Consider the following 25917-nt stretch of genomic DNA (forward strand, 5'->3'; position numbering starts at 1 on the left):
ATAAAGAGAGTAAAATAATAAAGGTAATTATAACAATAATGATAGAATATAATAATAAATGTAATAATAATAAATAGAGTAAAATAATAAATGTAACAATAACAATAATAACAGAGTAAAATAATAAATATAATAACAATAACAATAATAAAGCAAAATAATAAATAAATAAATAAATAAATATACCTTGACTCGAGTATAAGGCGAGGAGGGGTTTTCAGCCTTAAAAAAGGGCTGCAAAACCCGGCTTATACTTGAATATATACGGTTTATATGAATCAGGACTGGGGAAACCGAGGCATCTAGATGTTCACTTCCAATTCTCATAAGCCCCAGTCAGCCTGGCCAATACTGGAGAGTATTCGTTCCACAACATTTGGAATGTAACAAGTTTTCCACCTGCTATAACTACATCTTCTAAAGAGCTTAAACCCTGTCAATATTGTTTTTTTTCCTCCAATACCAGAAGTGAATTTCTGATGTTTCCAATTTCAGATGAAAATGTTTTTAAAAATCACATTTTGGGAGAAAATGGCCAGGGTATTTGTGCAAAAATATTCTAAAGCTGCCAATTCCTAAATCTATGGCACCCCGGATTTTAATTATTAGATAATCATACATTGCTACCTAAGTTTCCAGCCATGAGTGACCAAACTCCTCTCCTGTGTTAGACAGAACCTGCCATTAATTGTTTTATTGTATAATTTTTGTGATATATGAGAAAAAACAACAACATATATTCTTCAAGATTCAACAATCAAAATACAAGTATTGTTTCCCCAGTCGTGCCATCTCCCCATTCCCACCTGTGAACCACCATCCATGACTTCCGACACCACACCATATGGAACTAGTATTTAACAAAAATCTGTCCTTGCCATTACATGAATACATCCCTGTTTGGCTGTTTCAAGATCTATTTTTGTTTTCTTTTTTAACTACCCAAAGGCTAGTCTCCATCTTTTAGCCAATTCTTCTTTGTTTCCTCCCTTAAGCTAGTGGTCCTCTTCCTGTGGGTCCCCAGCTGTTTTGGCCTTCAACTCCCTGGTAAACTGGCTGGGATTTCTGGGAGTTGTAGGCCAAAACCCTTGGGGACCCACAGGTTGAGAACCACTGCCTTAAGCCATTGGAAAGCTTGGCCATTTGATATACTCTACTACTTTTATTCTCCAATCCTTAATAAGTAATTCTTTTTCCCCCTTCCAATATTTTGCTATAATTATCGCTGCCACATAACTACATAAGATGATGCAGAAATTTGCCAAAATAGTTATATGGCAGCGAACGTGTCAATAAATTTGAATTAAATCCAAATACAGAGAAATGTCTGTGCTTCTCATGCACTAGGTCCAAGACTGATTGCTAGATTGAAAACTTCAGTGTAAGAGATGGAAAAGATTTCTCTTAAGGCTCTATACTAGTCAAGGGGACGAGAGACAGGGCCTTTTCTGTGGTGGCCCCTCGGCTCTGGAACGCCCTTCCCATGGAGGTAAGATCAGCCTCCTCGCTGATGGTATTCCGAAGAAGACTAAAAACTTGGATGTTCAAGCAGGCATTTGGCTAATTCGGTACAATGAATGTGTTGATTACGGATTGGTAATATGGATGATGCAATTGGACCACGATTTTAGTCATGAGATGTATTGGATTGTGATTTCGTGTAATATTGTGTATTATGTTTTTTATGGTTTTAATTGTATACTGTGCACTGTATATTTTGTTGTAAACCGCGTTGAGTCGCCAATTAGGCTGAGAAACGGCGGTATACAAGGACAGTAAATAAATAAATAAATAAATAAGGTTCAACAATACACTTGCTTGAGCTGGGATAACAAAGCTTCTTATTCTGAAATCAATGGAAAGTGCTGTAGAAAGAAAATTAAAATTAGACTCAAACGAAATTGCTCTAGTACTAGCAGGGGGCTAATTAGCAAGGCGTAATGAGAGTCTGAAGCCTTTCACTTAATGGCTACACTTTTTCTTTATTATTGTACAGGAAGCCTTATCGCAAGCAAAATTATTTATTTAAAAGGAAAGAATGGGATCTGCTGACAGTGTATTAATACTATTAGGATTAGTACCATTACAAAGCTTACCTTCCAAGCACCGTCATAGCTTCCCCGTCATCTTTACAATTCAGCAGCTTGTCCACATTTGCATCTAGGACTGCAAGTGCCAACTGGAATATCACCTTTATGCCTTCATAAAAGAAGCAGTCCACCACAACCACAGCACTTTCAAAGGGCATAACACTGAGGAAGAGTGTGAGGAACCAAGAAAGGGAGATGGTGGAGATGACGCCCAAGTCCTGCATACAGTCATAAAGTTGGGGAACATAATCTCGAGCTAACTCTTCAAACACACCTTGATCCACTAGAGCACCTGAAAGATATAAGCAGTGTTACATATATGAAATCTGAGTCAGTGTAATGAACAACATGCTCATTAAAGAAAAAAGAGAAAGGATTTTCCTGCTCATTTGGACTGAACGACAGTCTTACTCCATATTGCAAATTAATCAGTGATCGCAATCTGTTAATTTGCAATACATTAGAGTCTCGCTTATCCAACATAAATGAGCCAGCAGAACACTGGATAAGTGAAAATGTTAGATAATAAGGAGGGATTTAAGAAAAGCCCATTAAACATCAAATTACATTATGATTTTACAAATTAAGCGCCAAAACATCATGTTTTACAAGAAAAAGCAGCCCAATACATGGTAACATTATGAAGTAATAACTATATTTACAAATTTAGCACCAAAACATTGCAATGTATTGAAACAGCTGTGGATCCAGGCAGAAGGCAGACTGCGTTGGATAATACAGAATGTTGGATGAGCAAAGGTTGGATAAGCAAGATTCTACTGTATAGAGACACAATAAGCTACTGTAAAAAACTTTATTGTAGGCCCTAAAGTAAGTATTTCGTGTTTGTTTTTGGTTATAAGATGAAAAATAAGAATGAAAATGCTTACTTTAGGACCTACTGCCCTAATCTGGATTGTCATGGAAACTCAACATGAGCTCCTACATCAGAAGACAACATTGATCATGTAGCTCCATATCCCAAGGCTATCTCACATTTACCTTGAAAGAAGCATACTGCCCACTCCCCGCTGCGCACACACCATTTCTCTGTTGTTGAAGAGCAGACAATGAGTAAGGATGCATTCAGGTATTTTTCTGACAGACATCATCAGAGACATCCCTATAGATTATGTCCTTCCAACATATCTACCTGCAAAGAAAATGGCTGAACACACCTCACTCATTCCAACAACATAGAAATGGCAGTGTATGTGTATGGGTATGCAGCATCTACAAAGTTGGTATTGGATAAGATCCTGGACATTGTGTGGTTGAACCAAAATTCCAACCCTCTGCAATAACCAAAATACCAATGATCTAAGTCAAAACTAGGACCATCATATGGTAATTCATGAACAGGATGCCATCCATCTTTATCCATTTCTAGTTCAGTTAATACCATTTATCTATTTACAATATATAGCCATATTATGGAAAGTCTGTGTTTGCCTATGAAGTGAAGGAAAACATTATTATGAATCAGTTCTTCAAAATCACCCAGTTACTAATCAGGGTCAGAACATCAAAGCAAATTTGAGGACAATCAGGATGAGATAAAGCCACTTGTGTCGATAATGGATACAGAATATTTTCCACAGCAAGTAAAGTTCTGCATTCTGCTATGGAAGATGCCAATGAAAGGGAAGCATGTCTGAAGAAGCCACTTTACCCACTTGTACACCTCCCAGCACTGTTAGGAAGCAAAATGTGTGGGAAGAAGATGGTGCTTAGCATTTCTTCTAGAAGTTCCTACAAACAGAAGTCACTATAGTAGTGGGGTGTGGAGAAAACTCCCAAGTGTCTCACTGTAAGCATGTGAAGCGAATTAGTTCTCATGCCATGAAAACTGCTAGAAACTAAGGAGGCTACCTGTCATCTTGACTATTTATGCTTGCAAGACCACTTTTTTTGCCCATTCTATGTATATTGCAATATTTTGTGAAGGGTTGATGCACTTATGACAATTATTCCTTCAGATAATTTTTCACATCTGTTATAGATCCTTTCCCCTACTTGTACAACAGATCACCAATGTGTCCTCCAATCATTGCATAGTAACATATTTATGTTTCTCCTACCAGTAGATCAGACTCATTTTCTGATGGGTTAAAAAAAGTCTGAAATTTTCAGGGTTTTGGCTGTTTGTAAACACTTTCTTTAACATACCAACAACTCTTGTGTTGTAGTAATCTGGCAACATGCGCTCACACAAGGCCACCAGAAGCCAGAATGCTTCCTCTTCCTTTGCATATAAAAGCAGTACTGACGTAACAATATTCATGGCCTAGAAAAAAAGTTTTTAAAAGAACAGATATTGGATTTTAAACATTCTAGACAACAGATTTAATCAAGCAACAGCCCTAGTTTTTGTCCTAGTTTTAGAAAGCAACGGTGGCTCAAGGGCACAAAATATCTTCCATAAGAACAGGAAGTATGCAAGCTGGACTAGTTTCAACAAGTTTCAACACCCACTCACCCTGCAACTCTTTCTCTCTCAGAAGTGGAAAAAAGAGACTTTTTAAAAGAACAGATGATGTGCCTAAAAGTGGGATTAGGGCCTTAGCTAAACTAACGCCACTCTTTCTAATAGACATCTAAGAATTGGAACACTTACCAGGAGCACTCCCATTAGGTGGGAGAGTGCAAACTGGTTTTGTTGTAGGTCTTGTTTGACTAAGGACGAAATTTTTAGACAGATCCAAGTCTCCCAAGCTTTTTTTTTTTTTACTAGATTAAAGTTAAGAAACTAAGAAGTCTACATGTAATCTTTTAATGAATAAGGATTCGTCCAATAATTGTACTATGGCAATTCCTCTGCTTGTAAAAATGAAGGTTTCCCCTTGACATTAAGTCTAGTTGTGTCTGACTCTGGGGGGTGGTGCTCATCTCCATTTCTAAGCCGAAGAGCCGGCGTTGTCCATAGACACCTCCATGGTCATGTGACCAGCATGACTGCATGGAGCGCTGTTACTTTACCGCAGAAGCAGTACCTATTGATCTACTCATATTTGAATGTTTTTGAACTGCTAGGTTTTCAGAAGCTGGAGCTAACAGCGGGAGCTTACCCCGCTCCCCGAATTCAAACTGCCAATCTTTTGGTCAGCTAGTTCAGAAGTTCAGTGGTTTAGCCTGCTGCGACACCGGGGGCTCCTCTGCTAGCATAGTGGAATCTTCCAGACTCCATGAAGAGCTATTTAATGTAGACAGTGAACTTTCCTTGAGTGGAGCCCACATGGTTCCCACATGGGACCATGGATAGGGAAGATATATCATGGAGTGCATATGATCGCATAATGCCATTGCTCTTGCTCCCGGTCCATTGAAAAAAGATCCGCAAACCCACTCCCTCATTTAAATTTTAGGGTGGCCTGCTAATTCTCTCTTGGCTCAAAATCAGTAATTTTAGGACTATCCTTTTAATGCCCAATCACAAAGACCAGCCTTCTCCAATCTAGTGGCCTCATGATATGATAACTACAATCACATTCTTAATCAGCCATGCTAGCTAGGATAATGGGCTGAAGTCCAACACATTTGGAAAATACCAGGCTGGCAAAGGACTGATCCGGATTAAGAATTAAATCAGGATTAATTTCAGACCCCCCCCCCCCTTATCTTTTCTGGAAAGAACATAATTAGCACTTTTATGAGCTACCTATTAAGTTTATTTTAATTAAGTACTTTAGTATCATATCTTCAGAGTATCCTGAAAGATTACAGAAATAATACACTTATCAGATCTTGCCCAAAACACCCATGTGTAATTGTTTTTCGGAAGGACAACAAAGCGCTGAGAAGAAAATGAGGAAATCAACTTTATTTCACTTCAGTATCATCTGCAGCACTGCAAGAGATCCAGGGTGACAGAACATAGCCACGTAGCCTAGATTCTTCAGTCTTCACAATGTCTTGGACCAGCACTGCTACTTCTCTAAATTCTGTGCCTCAGCAAAATCTCTATCCCTATGCAAATACTGCTGATGCTAGTGAATTCCTCAGCAAAAGTCCAACTTATAATAGAACTGTGACTTTACCAGCAAATATTCATCAACTGGATACATCAAGCAATTTCTTTTTCTTTGGAGATCTGGCTTCATCACCAACAATTCAACAATCAATGCAGTGATGAGCAAAGGAATTTGAGTTCAGGAGCTTAAGTTACCTGACAATATCCTATGTTGGGGTTTCTAAATGCATAAGCAGTGAGTACCCTCCGCAGAGCAGCAATACCCATCTCGTTCTGGAATGCAGGATGCTCTGGGAGGGAGCGGTGCAAATCCCTCTCAATCTCCTCCGTTGCAAGATTATATTTCCCCATGGACTTCTCCACCAAGTCTTCATAATAGCCAGCGTGGGTGGCCATTTCATTAATAGCGCCTAAAAACGCAAAAGAACACATTGGCAAAAGAGAAAGTAGGTTATAGAAATAGGCCAAATCTAAAAGATCTGCACAGTTTGCTCTGCATGCCCAAGGAGACACTGTGAGTGTGTGAACAGCAGGCTTTCACCCCACTTGCTAAACCACTTCTTAAACTGGAGATTTTCATAAATAATTTATAATATGGCATAGGGTTTGGCTAGCTTTGTAAAATAGGGAATGTCGTCAGACTTTGGGAATGCCTAAAGTACGTAGCTTTCAAGGACTCACCGACTATGCAGAACAAACACAACAGATTTACACAAAACTTATAAACTCAAGTTTGTTGTTTTTAGAGCACTGGTTTGTTGTCTTTAAAACATTGGTTTTCCACAGTGTGTTAATTCACCCGCCTGAATTTTGAGATGTTTACTGAATCAGAAGTAATTTGTTGAATTCAAAGACACTGTATAAAAGGAAGCAGATTGAGCATTCCTTCTTTGGAATGTCAACATCCCTAAATTCATAAGTGGGTGGCTGAGATAGTGATTTCGCTGATAGTTCAGTGTATGCACTCTTTGTTTCATGCATAAAATTATGAAAAATATTGCATAAAATTACCTTCAGGCTATGTCTATAAGGTATACATGAAACATAAATTGTGTTTAGACTTGAGTCCCATCTCCAAGATATCTCACGATATACATATGTATATGTCAGAAATATTAAATAACTAATTTTTAAATTACAAAAATGTGAGTTAAGCACTGAAAGGGTTAAATGGATACAATGATTCAACAAAAGCCTCAGTTCAATATAAGCAGGTGTGCTTATAACTTAGTACCCTCAGTCTGTGAGAGGTCTCTGTGGGAGAAGGGCCTCAGTGTGTTAGTAGGCCTCAGTATTTGAACATCTCAGTGTTAATTTGCCTCAGTGTGAGAGAGGGGTCAGTCTGAGACAGCCCTCAGTGTGAGAATGCCTCAGTGGGAGAAAGGCCTCGGGGTGAGGTAGGCTTCAGTGTGAGTAGGCCTTGTGTGTGAGAAGCTTCAGTGAGAGGAAGCCTCAGGTTGAAGGCCATCGTGTGTGAAACTTCAGTGTGTGAAGGCTGCTGTGTGCATAAAGCTACTGTGTGAAGCTCCTGTGTAACTTCAGTGTGTGAAAAAGCTCTGTAGGAATGAAGCTGTTTATCTGCATCTGAAAGAAGCCCAGCATGGAAGCAAATAAGGAAATGTGATTATGGAAACCTTGTTCTTGCAAATAGTGCAACCATATTATTTTGCTATAAAGAAAAGCCTCCTATGGAAGAGAACATTGGTCTGTGTGTTTTTGTTCTTTTCATCACTTTTGGCTACTGGTGTTGGGTCACGCTGCTGGTGATAACTTACTCTGCTGTACATTTTTGAGGAGGGTCTTTTGTTAATAAGCACACTCGCCCAACAGTGTAAATGCAAGTTTTTCAAAATACAAAACACTTCTGGTCCCAAGCATTTGGGGTAAGAGACACTAAACCTGTACTAGTAGTGGCTTGAGCACTGGACTATGACTCCAGAGACTTGGGGTTTGCTTGGCCATAGAAACATACAGGTTGACCTTGAGCAAGTTGCACACCCTTTGCCCCAGAAAAACAACAATGATATGTTCACCTTAGGGTCACCATAAGTTGGAAACTACTTGAAGGCATGCAACAGCAGCAGCAGCAGCAACAACAACAACAACAACAACAGGGTCACATTAAGCAATTTGGGTACATACAAATAAGCAAACGTATGTTCATTCAAATGTGTCATCAGAGTTCCATTTCAATATCCTCCGGTGAACTGCTTGTAAATAGGTCTTAACAACTCTCCTTTGTGATTTTCCTTTGACCATTTTCCCAAAAAGTTTGCCTTGTTTTCTAAGTCTCCATACGCTATGAATCTGGGAGGAGACTTTTTCTAAATAACTTTATTTATTTATTATCTTTCTTTATAACCCGTGGGGACTCAGAAATTTCAGTTTAATCCCAAGTATTAAAACACTTTATAATACTAGTTGGTTCAGATAAAGATGCCCATCCAATTCGGGCTGCAGTCCTAAACACACTTATCAGTAGGTTAGTTCCATTATATTTAGATTCTCTTCTGATTCTTAGAATTGCAACTGTCAGTTTTCCTTTACTCTACAGTCAAAACATGTCTGATATTAAGGCCACCTGTTTTATATCTAATGTTTTATATCAGTTGGGAGAAACTTGACTCAGCAGTACAGAAAGTGTCAATAATCCACATACCTGACAGAAGCAGCCAGAGTTCCCCTCTCATGCTTTCTGGGATACCTTTTAGCACAAGGTCTCTTGTTTTCTCTGTGCGATACATACAGATGCCTTGTCCGTATTCAGCAAAATGAATCTTCCAAGCTTGCTCTTTTAAAAACTCCTTTGCCTTAAAAAAATAGCAGAGGATAAATGATAAAATGTAGAAAATACATACAAATCTGTGTAATGAAACAGAGTTATGCATCCAGGAAGAAGAAAATAACTCTCTCTCTATTACAGGTGGAACCTGTAATCCCAGCCTGCACAAATTAAATAATATCATATTATATTGTACTTATATAAAATTGTAAGTTGCCTTGACTCCTAATTTGTGAAAAAGGATGTAGTATCAATTTATTTATTTATAATACATCTTTCCCCACAAATTGGCTTTACAATTAATCACTTATACAATATAATTTTATATTATTTTATATATGTTATATTATTCAAGTCATATAGAGTGGCATTAGGTTTGAACTACATTTTCCATAATGGCTTTTCACTATAATTATTCCAACTTTACATTTATTTGGCATTTGCATTATGACTTTGAGATGTTACCTAGACAATGTGGGTGTTTCTGGATCTATGTGGCAATCTAGAAGTTGATGAAGAGATAGCATCTGAGAAAAGTAGGTCTTCACCATTCAGATTTTTTTTTAAAGAAAGACCTTTCTATGTGTATGTGATCACATGAGAACCTCAAAGACACTAAAGGTAAAGGTTTCCCCTTGACATTAAGTCATATCTGACTCATTTCTGACTCGGGGGGGGGGGGGGGGTGCTCATGTCCATTTCTAAGCCAAAGAGCTGGTGTTGCCTGTAAAGACCTACTAGGTTATGTGGCTGGAATGACGGCATGGAGTGCCATTACCTTCCCGCAGTACGTATTGATCTAGTCACACTTGCAAGTTTTCGAACTGCTAGTTTGCCAGAAGCGGGGCTGACAGCAGGAGCTCACCCTGTCCCACAGGTTTGAACCACCAACCTTTCGGTCAGCAAGTTCAGCAGCTCAGCAGTTTAACCTGCTATGCTACCACGGCTCTTTTCAAAGACACTACATAACATTAAAAATATTGTTTTGCTCTCTGGCCTTAATTTCTCAAGCACAAATTGCACAAAGACAAGTAATGCATCTAAATTAACTGTAAGTATCTAAATAATATTGAAATAAACTGAAGGAAGGGGCCCCTGGTGGTGCAGTGGGTTAAACCGCTGAGCTGCTGAACTTGCTGACCAAAAGGTTGACAGTTTGAATCCAGGGAGCAGGGTGAGCTTCTGCTGTTAGCCCCAGCTTCTGCCAACCTAGCAGTTTGAAAACATGCAAATATGAGTAGATCAATAGGTACCACTTCGGCAGGAAGGCAGCAGTGTCCAATGTCATTCTTTGTGTAAAAGCATAAAAGTTCTGATATAATCTCTCACACTGGAAATTGCAAAAAAAAGTACCTATACTTTAAGGTTACTGAAAAGTTATTCATGACACATGCAAATGTGAATAAATCAATAGGTACCCCTTCAGTGGGAAAATAACGGTGCTCCATGCAGTCATGCTGGCCACATGACCTTGGAGATGTCTACGGACAACGCTGGCTCTTCAGCTTAGAAATGAAGATGAGCACCACCCCCCAGAGTCAGACACGTCTAGACTTAATGTCAAGGGGAAATCTTTACTTTACTTTAACAGAAGGGATCTTTATCAACTGCATAATGTGTATTCAAATTATGAAATAACTGTGGAAATGAATTTTTCGAGTTCCTGGTAAGAAATATTAGACATGCATTTATTTTATACTATCCTTTTACACAGTAACCATGCAGACATTCTACTACAAAACCTTAACTGAGTAGGGCAAGAAATGTTTTCCTACAATGATTATTCAGCTTAGCTAGCTAGCTAACAAAACGATGTGTTCAACTACAGTTCACTTTCCATTTCTTTCTCTCTTTCAAATTAATGTAGCAAGCATTTCTGTAAACTTGATGAGACCAAAAACAGCACAACCTACTAATTTAGGGTTAAACTCCTCTGGCGAACGCCGACGATACATGGTCATTAGCGCCTGCGTTACTGTTGGGATGCTGTTACCGTTCAAGTTGAAATGCCGTTCTCCATCAGTTTCAGAACTAAGGCTTCTCTGAGGGCTGGATGAAAAGATGCTACTTGCCCTTGAGTATACCTGATGGGGTGAAGGGAGGAAAAAAAACACCATAATTTACAAACCGTGTGGGACTGGGAGTAGGGGAAGGAAGCAGTGTGGATCAAATTGCATGAAGTGTGGTATTATGGTGGCGCCCACCAAGTTGTTAATTGTGGATCTCCACAAGGGCTCCTGAGCTTTTAATAGCCGGGTGCAGGAAGCAGTTTGCCCTGTGTGTCTTCTCTTGTCATGCTGCCCATTTGTCTCCTCTGCCAACTACAGTGCTGAGCTTTGAGTAATTCAAGCTCTTGAGGGTGGGAGAGGAGAGGGCAGCCAGAGGGCAGCAATGCGGCAGTCAAATCTGCTTTCCCCAAAAGAGTTCTGCCCGAAAGTCAAGGAGGCATGAGATGTTCCTACAACCCCCTTTCCCCATTTCGAGTCAGGTGACTGCAGCCTTTTAATTCAAGTTTGAGCCCTGCATGGTGATTGCTTGCAACAGTGGAGTCCTGTCTTATTTAAAACCTCATTAAATAAATTAACTGGCAACAGAAATAAGCTTCAGGAAACACACATTCCTTCCCTTTAGGGAATGTTTAATCCTCTCAGAAAATAATTTCTGAACATATCCCAACCACAGTACCTGATTGAGATTATGAGAAGTGGAAGGTTTTTAGCAAACAGCATAATACGTTTTTAATTACTCTGGGTATGGTCAACATAAGTTGTGCACCCAGAAAAGGTAATACAATGGCGTGAGTGCTCCAGGGTGTTCCGCTCCACTGCCTAACAACAGCCACTTGCAATGGGACATTCTCCCTGCCTCCTTGTTTTCCATTTTTAGTGGCAAATAAATGGTTCCGTCATCATGATCTTATGTGCCATGGTGCTGAAACAATGGGAATTGTTTTTAAAAGAATGGGATATCTACTGCAACTGAGAAATTGGCAAGAAGGTGGAGAAAGGATGTCTCGTGGAGAAATCAGCACCTTTCCACATCATATCTTTGAACAGAACATAGAAAAGCAATAGTTTTGGATTACAACTCCCAGAATCCCACAACTGGAATGGCCATACTGATTTGGGAATTGTAACCCTTGAAGTACAACTTCTCTGAGCTTAAGTTCTAAACCAAAAATGGAACAAAGAGGGAAAAGAGTGATTCTTTATATTTTCTACCATTCTCAGTTTCTCAGAGAAGATTATCTGAAGCTTATTGTGCTACATGCTTCTGATGCTTCAAATTGAAATCTCAAAGACAATTAAGACAGTAGGCTGGAATTTTCTATGCAAAAATGAGATACTATAAATACCATGCTAAGGGCTCATTTACATGGGCTGAATAGCCTGCAGTGGCTGTGATGTCACTCCACAATCACTACATGACATCCAGGGACTTCCTGTCCCTAACGTAGGATAAACTAGGTTAAACAGGCATAGCACCATACTAAGGAAAGTCTGGTGGCACAGTGGGTTAAACTACTGAGCTGCTGAACTTGCTGACCAAAAAGTTGATGGTTGAAATCTGCGGAACGGGGTAAGCTCCTGCTGTTAGCTCTAGCTTCTGTCAGCCTAGCAGTTCGAAAACTTGCATATGTGCATAGATCAATAGGTACCGCTTCTGTGGGAAGGTAACGGCACTCTATGTACTAATGCTGGCCACATGAACTTGGGGGTGTCTACAGACAACCCCGGCTCATTTACATAGAAATGGAAATTAGCACCACCCCCCAGAGTTAGACATGACTAGACTTAATGTCAGGGGAAACCTTTACCTTTAAGGAAAGTCAGTGAATGCTCCAAAATTCGGGTGAAACTCCAGAGTAGCCACTCACTTTGGATGGAGTGTGGACAGCACAACTGGTTCTGATGTGGACCAGTGCACTGTCCACATGGGTCACCAACACCATCCTTTTTCTCCTGCATTTACAAGGGGGAAAGGACAGCTTGGGCCCATGTCACCCCACCACTCTGCCAGATGGATGCAAAGTCCCAGGAGAGTTCCTGACAATAGCAGGAAGAGCCTGTGTGACCAAGAAGGAGTAGAGATCATTTCCCTTTCTCCTTATTCCTCTGTTGTTGTCAGAAAGCAGAGTGTGCAATAGCAGCTCTGTAGCTATGTGACAGCAGTAAAGGGAAAAGTAAGGTGATGATCCAATGGGGCCAAACCGGTTTTAGCTCAGTTAGACCATGTAGACTTCATGCCTCCACAGCTGTCAAGTGATGAACAGTGAATGTGGCGACCGCCAAGGATTAAGTGACCAATTTACATAAGCTCTAAATGGATGACTTAAAGGCCTGGTCCAACAGATCCAAAGTTGTAAATTAGTTTTAACAAGGATATTATTTTTCAGGTCCAGCTCTACCATTAGGAAAAGTGAGGCAGTTGATGCTGGCAGGTGTAGGGGCATGAAGCAAAGATCAGCTGAAAGGAGGCATTGGTGGAGGTCAGTATTACATAGGCTACATGGGCTTTGTTGCAATTCCTGAAATAAATGGAAGATGTGGTATTACTGTTACAAGTAATTACAAGTCCAATTGGCTTCTCAATATGGAGGGTGGGCATTCATATGTACTTTGTCTAAGGCAGTGGTTCTCAACCTGTGGGTCCCCAGATGTTTTGGCCTTGAATTTGGCCCTGGCGTATAAATACTTCTTTTTGCAGCAGGTTTCATAACTTCTCGCCTATAACAGTAAATACAGCAGCCCTGTCATTTGCTTTGCTGTTACCATACATGACCATAGCATTGAATTTTACCTGGTGTATTACAAGATGTGCGCATTCACAGTAATTGCTGACAGAAATATTGTAGCAGGAATGAAAGGTCCATTGATAAATTTTGAGACCTTTCCAAGACTATGGAAATATTTATACTTTCAGCCTGTTAATAAATCAATCATGTCTTTTAAAAGAGCACACACTTAATGAAAAATAGCAAAGTTTAGAAAGTCATCTGATTCAGAGGTGATGGCTCACTGCCACAGTTCTTTTAAAATTCTGACTACAGAGTCTAATTTTATGACTTTGCAAACCGGATTACTACCATCTTAATATTTTCAGGCTTGGTAATTTCTCAAAACTAATTAAAATGCATTTGTCATACAGACAAGATCATTTTTAAAATTAAGTATTGCAATTTAATGTATTTTCCATCATGGTGCATTTTACTGCCATGCGTTCTATCTGTAAGTTGGCAAAAATTCAACTGCCAATAATTGGCATTTTGCTTACCCCAGCATCAGGCAACTTTCCAAACAAAATGGTACCTTCTGAATATGGATACATTTTCCCCCCTGAATTTAACCATGGAAGCAGACTTTTATTTAAATTGACATTTTATGAATCTGGGATGTGAGCTGGTTTCAAAGTCAGCTGAATTGAACTGACTTTGAGGGTAGAAAGGATTCTGTTGTCTACTTACCTCATCATCAGAACTATTGTAACTTCCAGAAATCTCTTTCTCAGAATATATTTTGGAAGTTGTTTGCTGAAGAAAGTCAGAAATCCTTTGCACCAGAAAGTCTCTATCTTTCAAATTGGCAAAGAGAAATGTCATTCGGTTTTTAGTGCTGATGGATAGTGGGCTAGGCAGTACACTCGAACTGTCTGCCTTTTCTACAATAGTTACCTAAGAGTAGGGGGAGAACAAAAGGAAAACAAATGGGTTATAACATTATTTTGGATGTATACCCTCTTCATTGCATTTCCTAATGTTTTCTTTGGACAAATCCACAGGTTTGTGAGGCTGAATACATTGAAATGCCTGATCTCTAGATGTTTTGGATGACAAGTTTTTAGCATTGGCTACAGGAGTCTCTGGTGATGCAATGGGTTAAACCCTTGTGCTGGCAGGACAGCTGGCGGAAAGGTCGGTGGTTTGATTCCGGGGAGCGGTGTGAGCTCCTGTCTGTCAGCTCCAGCTTCCCATGCAGGGACATGACAGAAGCCTCCCACAGTATGGTAAAACATCCAGGCATCCCCTGGGCAATGTCCTTGCAGATGGCCAATTCTCTCACACCAGAAGAGACTTGCAATTTCTCAAGTCGCTCCTGACATGAAAAAAAAAAGAACACACAATAGCTAAGGGCATTTCTTAACCAAAATAACTGGGGCCATTTCACATTATATAATTATAGCACTATAATTCCACTTTAACAGCCATGACAACATCCTATGGAATCCTGGGGTTTGCAGTTTAAGGAAGAATATATAGAAGACTCAGAAAGAAAGTCTTAGTGCCTCAACCAACTAGGATTCCATAGGATGGTACTAGTTAATGTAGAGCCATAGGGCTATTAATATTGTGTAGTGTGGAAATTTCCCCTCCTGTTTTATAATCCTTCAGTGTACACATATTTGCTCAAGGAAAACAGTTTCAAAAGATTAATCAGATTAATAAAAATCTCAGTGTTCTGAACAGTTTCACTAGGAGGGCTGGTGTGAGAGACATGGCAGAACAATAACATTGCTTCACTCTGTAAAACTTCTATGAAGTATTTAGGAAATCTCTATACATAATTGTTATTTTTGGGACTATAATCCCCAGAATACCCAACCAAATTCCAGCTGAATCTACACTGCCAAATAATGCAGTCAAAACTACACTGAACTGCATTATATGGATCAACACTGATTATCTCTTGGGAAGACAGGTGGACAAATGTCAGTTTGCTAGGAGAAGCAAAGATCATCAGTGCTGAAGTGATCACCCACCATAACTCCGTTGGACTGGCCAGGCTGTCCAAATGCCCGATCCCTGTCTCCCAAAGCAATTACTATACTTCCAACTTAAGAATGGAAAATGTAATGTTGGTGGACAGGAAAAGAGATTTAAAGATGGGCTTAAAGCCAACCTTAAAATCTGTGGCATAAACACTGAGAACTGGGAAGCCCTGGTCCTTGAGCGCTCCAACTGGAGGTCAGCTGTGACCAGCAGTGATAAGGAATTTGAAGAGGCACAAATGGAGGGAAAAGGGAGAAACGTGCCAAGAGGAAGGTGTGTCAAGTCAAGCCAGACCAGGACCGCCTTTCACCTGGAAACCGATGGCCTCACTGTGGAAGAACATGCGGAGCAAGAATAGGGCTCAACAGTCAACTATGCCAAGATACTGCACTTGGAAGGCCATCAAACTCAGACAACGAGGGGTCACCTAAGTAACATTGGTTAGACATGTTTATTGAAGTTCAAACTGCATTATTTGCTTCTTATGGGCAGAAAACTCAACATGTGGTATTTACTAATACCAGGTCAGAAAACTCACCTATCTAGCCCATCTACTCTGACAAGGTGTGGCTTTCCAATATCTCAGTTAGAAGTATCTTTCCCGCTTCCCATTCTCTAAAACTTTTAAGTGAAAGACAAAACTCTGCACTTTTAGCATGCAAAACATGGAGTATTATCTCTGGTTGATGGTCTGATCTTAAACTCTTTTAACATTAGCTCTTGAACAAATAAGCTAAGGGTTGAAGGGATTGGAGACATCCTAATTTTGATAGTTTGATTTCATGCCCCAAGGATTAAAATGAAATAAACTAAATAAATGAAATGAAGCCTACAGAAAGTCCCCTTCTCAAGTGCAGGAAGAAAAACATCTTATGACCTTTAAATCACTGCTTTCAGATTGTTTATCAGAAGTAATAAAAATTGCATTAGGACTTCGGAGTAATAGAGTTTCAACTCATAGAGGCCTTAGCTTCAGTTTACAGATTTTTTTTTAAAAAAAGATCTATGATCAATCATTACTACAGAGTTTTAATATTTCATGACTGAAAGTTTTTTTTATTTGACTTCCTGTTACATTGTCTTCAAAGATCTGGCGCAGTATCTAGTTACTGAAATTATGTTTTCTCCATCCTGCCATTTTTATTGTATTTTTTGAGAATAGCTCTCTCTGACCCCATCTACACTACCACATTATGCAGTTTCAAACTGCATTATATGGTTAATATAGACTTATATAATACAGTTATAGGACAGTGGTTGAGAACCATTGTCCTAGAAGATATTGGAAGAACATCTGGGGGCAGAAATTGGGTTGCAGTCCCATATGTTTTGCAAGAGGGCTAATGCACCTCCAGACACCCCTAGTTGCCCATATCCACTTTAGATTCAAAATTTCCTACAGTACAAAATAAACATTGATATGGAGTCTTCATTATGTCAATCATCGAACGGCTCAAAACACATTAGGCTAAATTTCAAACCTCACTACTATCATAATGCAAAAATGTTAAAATCACACAAGAGAAGAAAAATGATGATGTCAGAAACATAGATCTGAACGGACCTCTGCCTACATCAGTGGTTCTCAATATTCCTAATGCCGCAACCCCTTAATACGGTTCCTCATGTTGTGGTGACCCCCAATCATAACATTATTTGTGTTGCGACTTCATAACTGTAATTTTGCTACTGTTATGAATTGTAATGTAAATATCTGATATAATGGATGTATTTTCATTCACTGGACCAAAAGTGGCACAGATTCCCAATACGCCCAGATTTGAATACTGGTGGGGTTGGGGGAGGGTGATTTTTGCATTTGGAAATCATAGGTGTTGTGATTTATAGTTCACCTACAATCAAAGAGTGTTCTGAACTCCACCAACAATTGAACTGAACCAAACATGGCACATAGACTCCCATGACCAACAGAAAATACTGGAAGGGTTTGGTGAGCATTGACCTTGAGTTCTGGAGTTATAGTTCCCTTACATCCAGAGAGCACTGTGGACTCAAACAATGATGGATCTGGACCAAACTTGGCACGAATACTCAATATGCCCAAATAAGAACACAGGTGGAGTTTAGGGAAAATAGACCTTGATATTTGGGAGTTGTAGTTGCTGGGTTTTATAGTTCACCTACAATTAAAGAACATTCTGAATGCCACCAATGAGAGAATTGGGCCAAACTTCCCACACAGAATCTCCATGAATAACAAAAAATACTGTTTTCTGATGGTCTTTGGCTACCCCTCTGACACCCCCTCACAACCTCCCCAGGGGTCATGACCCCCAGGTTGGGAACTGCTGGCCTACATCAACTCTTTGTCAACACCAATGTAACCAAACATCTCGAACAAGATGATAGCCTGTAACTCACATCATCAATTTTCTTCTCTTGTATGGGCTTGAACGTGTTAGCCTGATAAAGCCAATGAGCTTCAAAAGCTAATGTGATCCCATTGTGTTAATTAGCTGGCTTAATTAAGGTATCACTGCAATGTGTATTTTGGTTTTCGTAGGGGTTTTTTTTTGGCTGCATGGCCAAAACAGCTACCCTGAAGCTATTCCTTTGTACACTAAGATAGCTATATTATAATTATAACAACAGCAGCAATTAGGTGGAAACTGTGGAAATACTAATGCCTGAAAAAAAAGCTACATTAATGTTATGTATATTATACAAACTAATGAATATAGAAATAAAAGGGGTTAACCTCAACACTAGAAGTGAAGTGGGACTCAATGAATTTGGAACAAGCAGAACAATAAACAAAATGATTTTATACCAACCTCTCGAAGTGGGATAATGAGGCTGCACATGTGTTCTTCCTTGCTAGTGAAACAGATGTAGTTTGTCGAGACAAACATCTGACCCAAAATATGCCTTTTATTAAATGGAGTCCACAGGGTGCAATCCGTATGTCCATCCAGTTTTTCATCCTTTGGAAGGCGGAATAAGGCCCGATACCTTTCACTTTTGGCTCTAGCATCAAGATCCCTGAAGACAGCATTTCAGAATTTCAATGTTCATATTCAAATTTGTGAACTTGCCATAGCTCAGATAAATTTGCATTGACTTATTTGTGCACAAAGTGAATAATAAGGACTTTTAATACAAGATGATATTCACTGGTGGCTGTTCCCATGCATTTACATGAAAATACTTCACAAAAAACAGGTACTGCACTATTAATATCCTGCCTTTTTTCTACAAAGGGACAGAGTGACAAAGGTGATAACAATTATAGAAATGCATGAAATGAATACAAGTTTTAAAATATACACCAGAACTTTAAAAAATACAGCAGCCAAAGAAAAGTATAACTCCCATCTGCTTTAAAGCTCCTTCTACATGTGGTTGCTAATGACGTACCCAGAAAGAAAAGGTTTCTACTATGGCAACAGGGAAGGAGACAGTCTGGACTTCCTCAGTAGTAAGCTATATTAAAATCTGTGGGTGGCCAGTGCACAAAGTTTACCGTATTTTAAGACTTTTTGCTACTTTGCAGAAACTGCTTTGTCTTTTAACAAGCACTCTTTTTACTCCTAGGGGTCTAGTAGAGGATGAACAGAGTGGATTGTCTTATTCTTATAAGTAAAATGCAGCCCAGTTTTTGCTTTACTTTTTATCACACGCCAGAAACTCAATGGTCTGGTGAAGAGCCAGATTGTGTTTTGAGACTCCTATCACACAGCATTTCAAGAAAGTGGGGCTTGGTTCCCTGCACATCTAGTGTGAAAGCAAAGAAAGGTGGTAGTAATAGAGAAGAAACACCAGCACTGGGGTTGGACACATAGAAGGGTGCTTTCTCTTGTTGTTCACCAGCATCTAGCAAGATACTGGAGGTGGGATGGAGAAGTCCTTCTCCCAATCTCAACCTGTTTCCTGCAGTTGAGTGAGGAGGACAGACACCTCTATTCCTCTCCTGGCACCTGTTTTATTCTTTACAGGACAAGAAGGAGGCAAAGTGGCCTCCTCCAAGAGATCATTTCTTTCTATTCTCCGAGATAAAATTCCACACTGCTTACAGGAATCAGGCAAATAGTTAAACTCAAAGCTGCCTTATGACATTCCTATTCCCTCTCGATTTTACTAACTGTTATGACTGAAAAACAGCACCCCCTATAAGACGAGACTATGGGAAACCTACTGCTTGGCATTATAGTTCCCAAAATCCCCCCAGCATGACCTTTAGGAAGCTAGTGAAATCCTGGTTATGGAATGAGGCATTTGCAGAGTGATGGCTGAGACCGATAATGGACCAAAGTTACTGACCACAATATACGGACTGAGTTGGGTATGATTTTATCTTGGCGACTGGCTTATATGTATTTATTCTATATGTATTCTTGATTCACTGTTGATGTTGATGTATGATATTTTAGATTTTATTGTTAGCATTGAATTTTTGCTGTGAGCTGATCTGAGGTAGAGAGGATCGGGATACAAACGTTTTAAATAAATAAATAAGAAATACTTCTTCCATGATCAATCCAAGAACCTTTCCTAAGGATATCTAGAATATCCATAATAATGGAATGAATCAAACATTAAAGTTGAGGACCGAGCTTTAGCACAGTAGGTTAACCACCAGCTGCAGTAAATCTTGCCAACTGAAAAGTTGACAGTTCAAAGCATGGATTGGGGTGACCTCCTGGCCTTTAGCCCAGCTTCTGCCTACCTAGCAGTTTGTAAGCAAATGTGAATAGATAAATAGGTACCACTTTAAAGCGGGGAGGGTTTTAAGGCACCGATAAGGAAATGCCAGAAAAATGCCGGCAATTTGATCAAGGAGGAAGTTTATAAACAAAGCTCTTTGGCAGGGAAGATGGAGAAACAGCATCCCCTTGCCCCGGTGGCTGGAACCCAGCACTAGCCTCCAAGATGCTGAAGATGGGAAGGCATATATATACCTCCATCTATGTACAGTTGTCTGTCTAGTCAATGTACAATGGAATTGAATGTTTGCCGTATATGTATTCTGTGATCCGCCCTGAGTCCTCTTTGGGGTGAGAAGAGCGGAATATAAATACTATAAATAAGTAAATATCCACTTCACCATGTAGTTTATCCCCAATAAACATTAACTTTAAGGTGTGCCATATCACTTCATTATGTAGTTTTTTATATATCCCAATAATAAAGTGTAATAAAGGCAAGTTCTTGCAAAACACTAAAGTATGGCATTGTCATTTAATAGTAAAACAAAACAAAAGATAATTGGTTACTGATGCAAGCAATAGGTCTTATTACAATTAGATGTGCAACAAGTGAATTAATGTAACCAGAAGCTCTATCCTGCATGGAGGGGCATATAGGGGCATAAGAATGCAAGAAAGGTCCAGCTGGATCATTACATATCGCCACAGTTGCTAGCAGGTGCATATGGAAACATCACTAGGAGATCTAGGCATAATAGCACCCTCCTTCCCACCCCCCTTCCCCAGATGTTCAGTGTTTGGATATTTCTGTCACTCAAAAGATGTTATAGTCATGATAACTCAGAACTATTCATAGCATGGGGTCCTGAATGCACTAGCTCCAGCATTGCATTTCAATCAGCTTCAATTGTGCACCTTCAGCTGCTTGATTCTACTGATGCTTTATTGCACTCAAAGGGAATTGCCACTAAGTAGAATTGGGAATATTATTTGTACAGCACTTTCAGAGTTCATGAAGCTTTATGCAGCAACATTTTACAAAATCCAAAGAAACAAGACTGAAACCCAAAGATTTAAATCATGGTTTACAGTAAAAATGAGTTAAATTCCAAAAAAAATGAGGCTAATGAAGGATGCCCCAGCATAAATGAAACAGCCAATCAAATAAAAGGGACATTCTATTCTGCAAGATGCCCACACAATGTCTGTTTAATGTCCTCCAGAGAAAGGGAACATTCCACCTTTTGAGTCAGGTTATTGGTTGGGAGCAACAAAAATTGTGCCTATTTTTTAAAAAATGTGTGTGTGTGTGTGTGTGGGGGGGGCGCTTTGGGGGAATTTTGTGATGTTTAATGGACCACAATTTGCCTGTCGCTGCTCTACCTCTATTCCTCTTTGCAATTGTCCTCATATCAGCACCCAGTGATGTCAATAAATCAATTACAGTCCCTTAACTGCCCATAACAGAGAAAAGTGAATGTAACTGGGAAGAGATACTGTATCTACTTAGCCAGGCATTTTATCACAAATTTCATACCACTTTTGAATTTTAAAAAAGATCCCTGTAAATATACTGGCTCCAAAACTTACCGTTTTAGCGCTGATACTTTTTTAGGGGACTTCTTCTTGAGTCTGGGTAGTGACCTGTCCTGCTCAAAGCCTTCATTGTCCAAGAGCTGCCTCATCGCAATGTTGGCAAGTTGCTCCATGAGTTTAAATGTTTCGTTGATGTTGAGGAACACTGAAAAGAAATGCTGGCTGGACCTTGTACTGACTTTGATCACATCTGGCAAAAGCAGAGTAGCATTCTTCTCAAGCTGGGTGATGTCAACCCACCGGATGACTAGTTTGGCTGATCAAAAGGAATACAAGTTTCAGCAGAGAGAAATACCACTCTGTATACTCAAAGTCAAAAACAGCACCAATTACAAAAATCAAGGACTTTTTAACAAATATACCCACCATATATTTATACAGTTATCAAATTTTATGACTTTTTGGTACAATCCTTTGAATGTCAAGTGGAAAGTCTCACAGATTTTAATAGCGCAAGAGTTTTAAAAAGGTTATTTTAACTTTTAACTTGGTGTCACAGTCCAAAAACTAATTTTTATAAGCTCATTATGGTACCAGCTGCTGGGATGTAATTCTCATGTCCTAGATGAAAGTTTCTTGTAAGCATTGGTGGTGGTGGTGGTGATGATGATGTTTATCTATACCCCGCTTTTCTCTTCTCATGGAGACTCAAAGTGGCTTTCATTAAAAGCATTTCAATACAATTCAAAATATACAAATATGCAAACCTTAAAGCACAATTAATTATCAATTGTATTAAAAAAAAGTTGAAATTCATAAAGACATATTAAAAGCTAAAACCACAGCACCCCCTGACTTTATCTTAAAAACCTTCATCTTTAAAAGCCTGCCTGAATAAAAAGGGGTTCAGTCTGCCATCGGAAGGACAGCAGGTGGGGGGGGGGGGGTGTCACTGGGCAGGAAGTTCCAGAGAAGAGGGGCAGCCACTGAGAGCGCCAACTCTCTCATTCCCACCAACTGAGCTTGAGGTGAAGTCATATTTGTGTTCAGTCAGGGCTGGGGAATGTGCAGCTCTCCTGAAGTTTTTTACCTATATATCCCATAAAGCTTTAGTCAACACATCATAAGGTAAAGAGAGATGAGAACTGTACTTCAACAAAGTTCTTGAGAACCAACTATTCCCCATCTATTTTCAGTGATGGCTGGTGGCCCCTATGCCATTGATACAGTGTACAATGGGTACCATTAACTGTGCTTTAGTCCAAACTCTATATCAACTATTCAAAGGGTTGAATTGACCCTCAAGTAGTTTCAAAATTTTGGCTATCTCCATTAATGTTACAACTACAACTTGGAGTGGATTTACTAAGCAGTTCCCATGAGAATCACTAGCTACCAGTGCCTTGTGTATCCAAGTCCCGGCCGCTGATTTCATTGTACTCTGCAATATGCAACAATTTGTACTATTTTGTAGCTGAAATGATTGGAATGACCACACAGGCAGAAAACACCCTGTAAATGTATCTGAGCCATTGCCACCTGTACTCAGGCAGAAACTGAGATTGTTTGTAGTTACCATTATCAGAAAAAGAAGGATTAGCTTTCCCACCCAGTATTTGGTATGTGCATATTCCTGGAAACTGAGCAGAGTAAGCCCTGGTTAGTAGCTGGATGGGAGATCACCAGCTAATAACTGATGAAGTTGGTTACATTTCAGAGGAAGGAAGTGACAAACCACTTCTAAGAAAACCTATTAAATCCATGAGGTTACCATAAGTTGATAGATGATAAGAAGGCACACACACACAAACACACATCATTTCTGCTTCTTAACAAATTTGCCAGCTCCTTTTTCTTAAAACTAGAGCAAGAATAACTCATTTATTGAAAGAGTTACAAATTCAGCAAAAACTGTAGCTTCTTTCTAGGCTGCATTTGGCACAATGCTGGAAAGAGCATAACATTACTCTTATGAGACCTTGAAAAAAAATCTGTTTGGACCTCTGCTCCCAAAATCCCCCAGCCAGCATAGCAACTCTTTGTAGTCGAAAAGGGTATTTTCCCCAGACTTTGTCTTTGACAGTACTATAGTATGCTCAGTTCCTGTAATACTTTGCATACCATGTCATCTCTGCAGCAATAAACCTATAGCCATATTTTAGATTGTCCCAGAAACTATGGTGGCATCATGGCAGAAGCACAGTGATCCTGTTTTGAGTTTTAGTTTGAACTTTGGAAGAACCATCCAACCCACAGAGCCTGTTTTGAGCAGATTCACTACCCCACTGATATGAAAGGAGTCAGCCACAATTGTACAAAAGTAACACATTTGAAATCTGAAACAAATGAACAATTTTTAAAAGAGAGACAAACAGCACTATGGTGTTGCCATACCAACTCCATGAATGCTCTCTGAAACAAACTTGTTATGTGTGGTCTTCTATACCAGTAATTTCAAAGCACTCTTGTTTTATTTCACATCACAGCTCTGACCTACAAGAAGCACTGCTTAAATATCAAGCAAAAAGTGGGTGTTAGAAACAATATCATATGAAAGCTGACTGGCACAACCTGGGGATCACAACCAGATACAGTGAAGACACTGGGCATGTTGAGTATGCATGACAAGTGTGGAACACATTTCACCATGCTAAAACAGTGGATGTGGCTCTTAATGAGACATGCTACATTATCATAGGATGTCTGAGCCCTACACCACTGGAGAAATTATACTGTTTAGCCGGTATTGTACCACCTGGTATCTACCAGGAAGTAGCAGCCAATAATGAAAGGACCAAGTCAGTGACATCTCCGCTGCATCCCCTGTCCGGATATCAGCCAGCATGCCAATGCCTTAAATGAAGAAGTAGTTTTCTAAGATCTACAGAGATACTTGCAGGAATACCTCAGCAAGCGAGAGTCCAAAAGTTTCAAGCTAAAACCTGGAACCTCAAGCCATGGCTGATACCAAATGAGAGACTCCCTCCTGGGCACACAGAAGACTGGGCGATTTGGACGACACTGAACAGACTGTGCTCTGGCACCATGACATGCAGAGCCAATCTTAAGAAATGGGGTCACAAAGTGGAGTCCACAACGTGCGAGTGTGAAGAAGAGGAAACCATAGGCAACCAATTACAATACAACCTAAGCCCTGCCACATGCACAAAGGAGAACCTTCTTATAGCAACACCAGAGGCACTCCAAGTGGCCAGCTACTGGTCAAAGGACATTTAGTGTAATGCCAAGTTTTGTAAACTTTGTGTTTTTAAAAGACATTACAACTGTACCCTCGGTTCACTTCTGATATGATAAATGAACACCAAAACTGATAAAAATGCAGAAATTCCTAATACATACCTTCTCTTCCCATGAGAAAGGAATAAAAACACAGGTGATTAATGCTGAGGTACATCCACCCCTGACGTGGGACCTTCCCTTTCCAGTAGCTGCAGGAATAATAATTCACCAGTTTCTCTTCCTCTGGCATCCCAAACAGCTTGTGGAACTTCACTGTAGCTTCCTTAAATTTCTCGGTGTCATCGTCCTCCCTAATACCATTGATTTTGTTATATTCTGCAATGATTCCCTAAAGCAGAAGATCACACAAGACAGATTAATTCAGCCCAAAAATGTCTACATGATATATGGTTAATTCCCAGATCTGAAGAAAACACACTCATACCCACCAGTCACCCATTTGCAGTGGGGAGTACTCCACAACAAAGCCCATATCATTAAATTGAAATTGTTAAGGCTATCATGAAACAGGGCTGGGGAACATGTGGTCCTCAGGATATTGTTGGATTGCAACTATTATCAGTCCCAGGGTAACAAATGATGTTACAGTCCAACTACACATAGTGAGCAATATGTTCCCTATCACTGTCATAGTATCTTGGAAATAAAAAGGAGAAATTTAGAAAACTGTATGTCTAGGATTCTAATTATAGACTTGGATGAATCAAAATACACTATTAGTTATGCCCCAAAGACTTTAGACTCTCTCAAATAGCATCACTCCAATGGTGATTTCTGGCATATAAGCTTTTGCAATCTTACTTCAACGATACGGTGTGTGTGTATATGTGTACTGTTTGCTGTTG

The 25917-nt window shown here is 39.6% G+C and overlaps 1 protein-coding gene across 1 annotated transcript in view; it reads right to left on the reverse strand.

The window, feature by feature from the left end:
• Positions 1-25917, reverse strand: part of TBC1D9 (TBC1 domain family member 9) — an 84857-nt gene that overhangs the window by 16290 nt on the left and 42650 nt on the right. Inside the window, exons 4-12 of the mRNA XM_060778913.2 lie at positions 25172-25400; positions 21866-22127; positions 18404-18611; positions 14307-14513; positions 10756-10926; positions 8720-8870; positions 6256-6470; positions 4260-4377; positions 2097-2382 (exon numbers count right to left, since the gene is read on the reverse strand). Of these exons, the coding sequence (XP_060634896.2) occupies positions 2097-2382; positions 4260-4377; positions 6256-6470; positions 8720-8870; positions 10756-10926; positions 14307-14513; positions 18404-18611; positions 21866-22127; positions 25172-25400 (1847 nt within the window). The remainder of the gene's footprint in view (positions 1-2096; positions 2383-4259; positions 4378-6255; positions 6471-8719; positions 8871-10755; positions 10927-14306; positions 14514-18403; positions 18612-21865; positions 22128-25171; positions 25401-25917) is intronic.

The sequence above is a fragment of the Anolis sagrei genome, chromosome 5, assembly GCF_037176765.1.
Source record: "Anolis sagrei isolate rAnoSag1 chromosome 5, rAnoSag1.mat, whole genome shotgun sequence".
In the NCBI taxonomy this organism is placed as follows: domain Eukaryota; kingdom Metazoa; phylum Chordata; class Lepidosauria; order Squamata; family Dactyloidae; genus Anolis; species Anolis sagrei.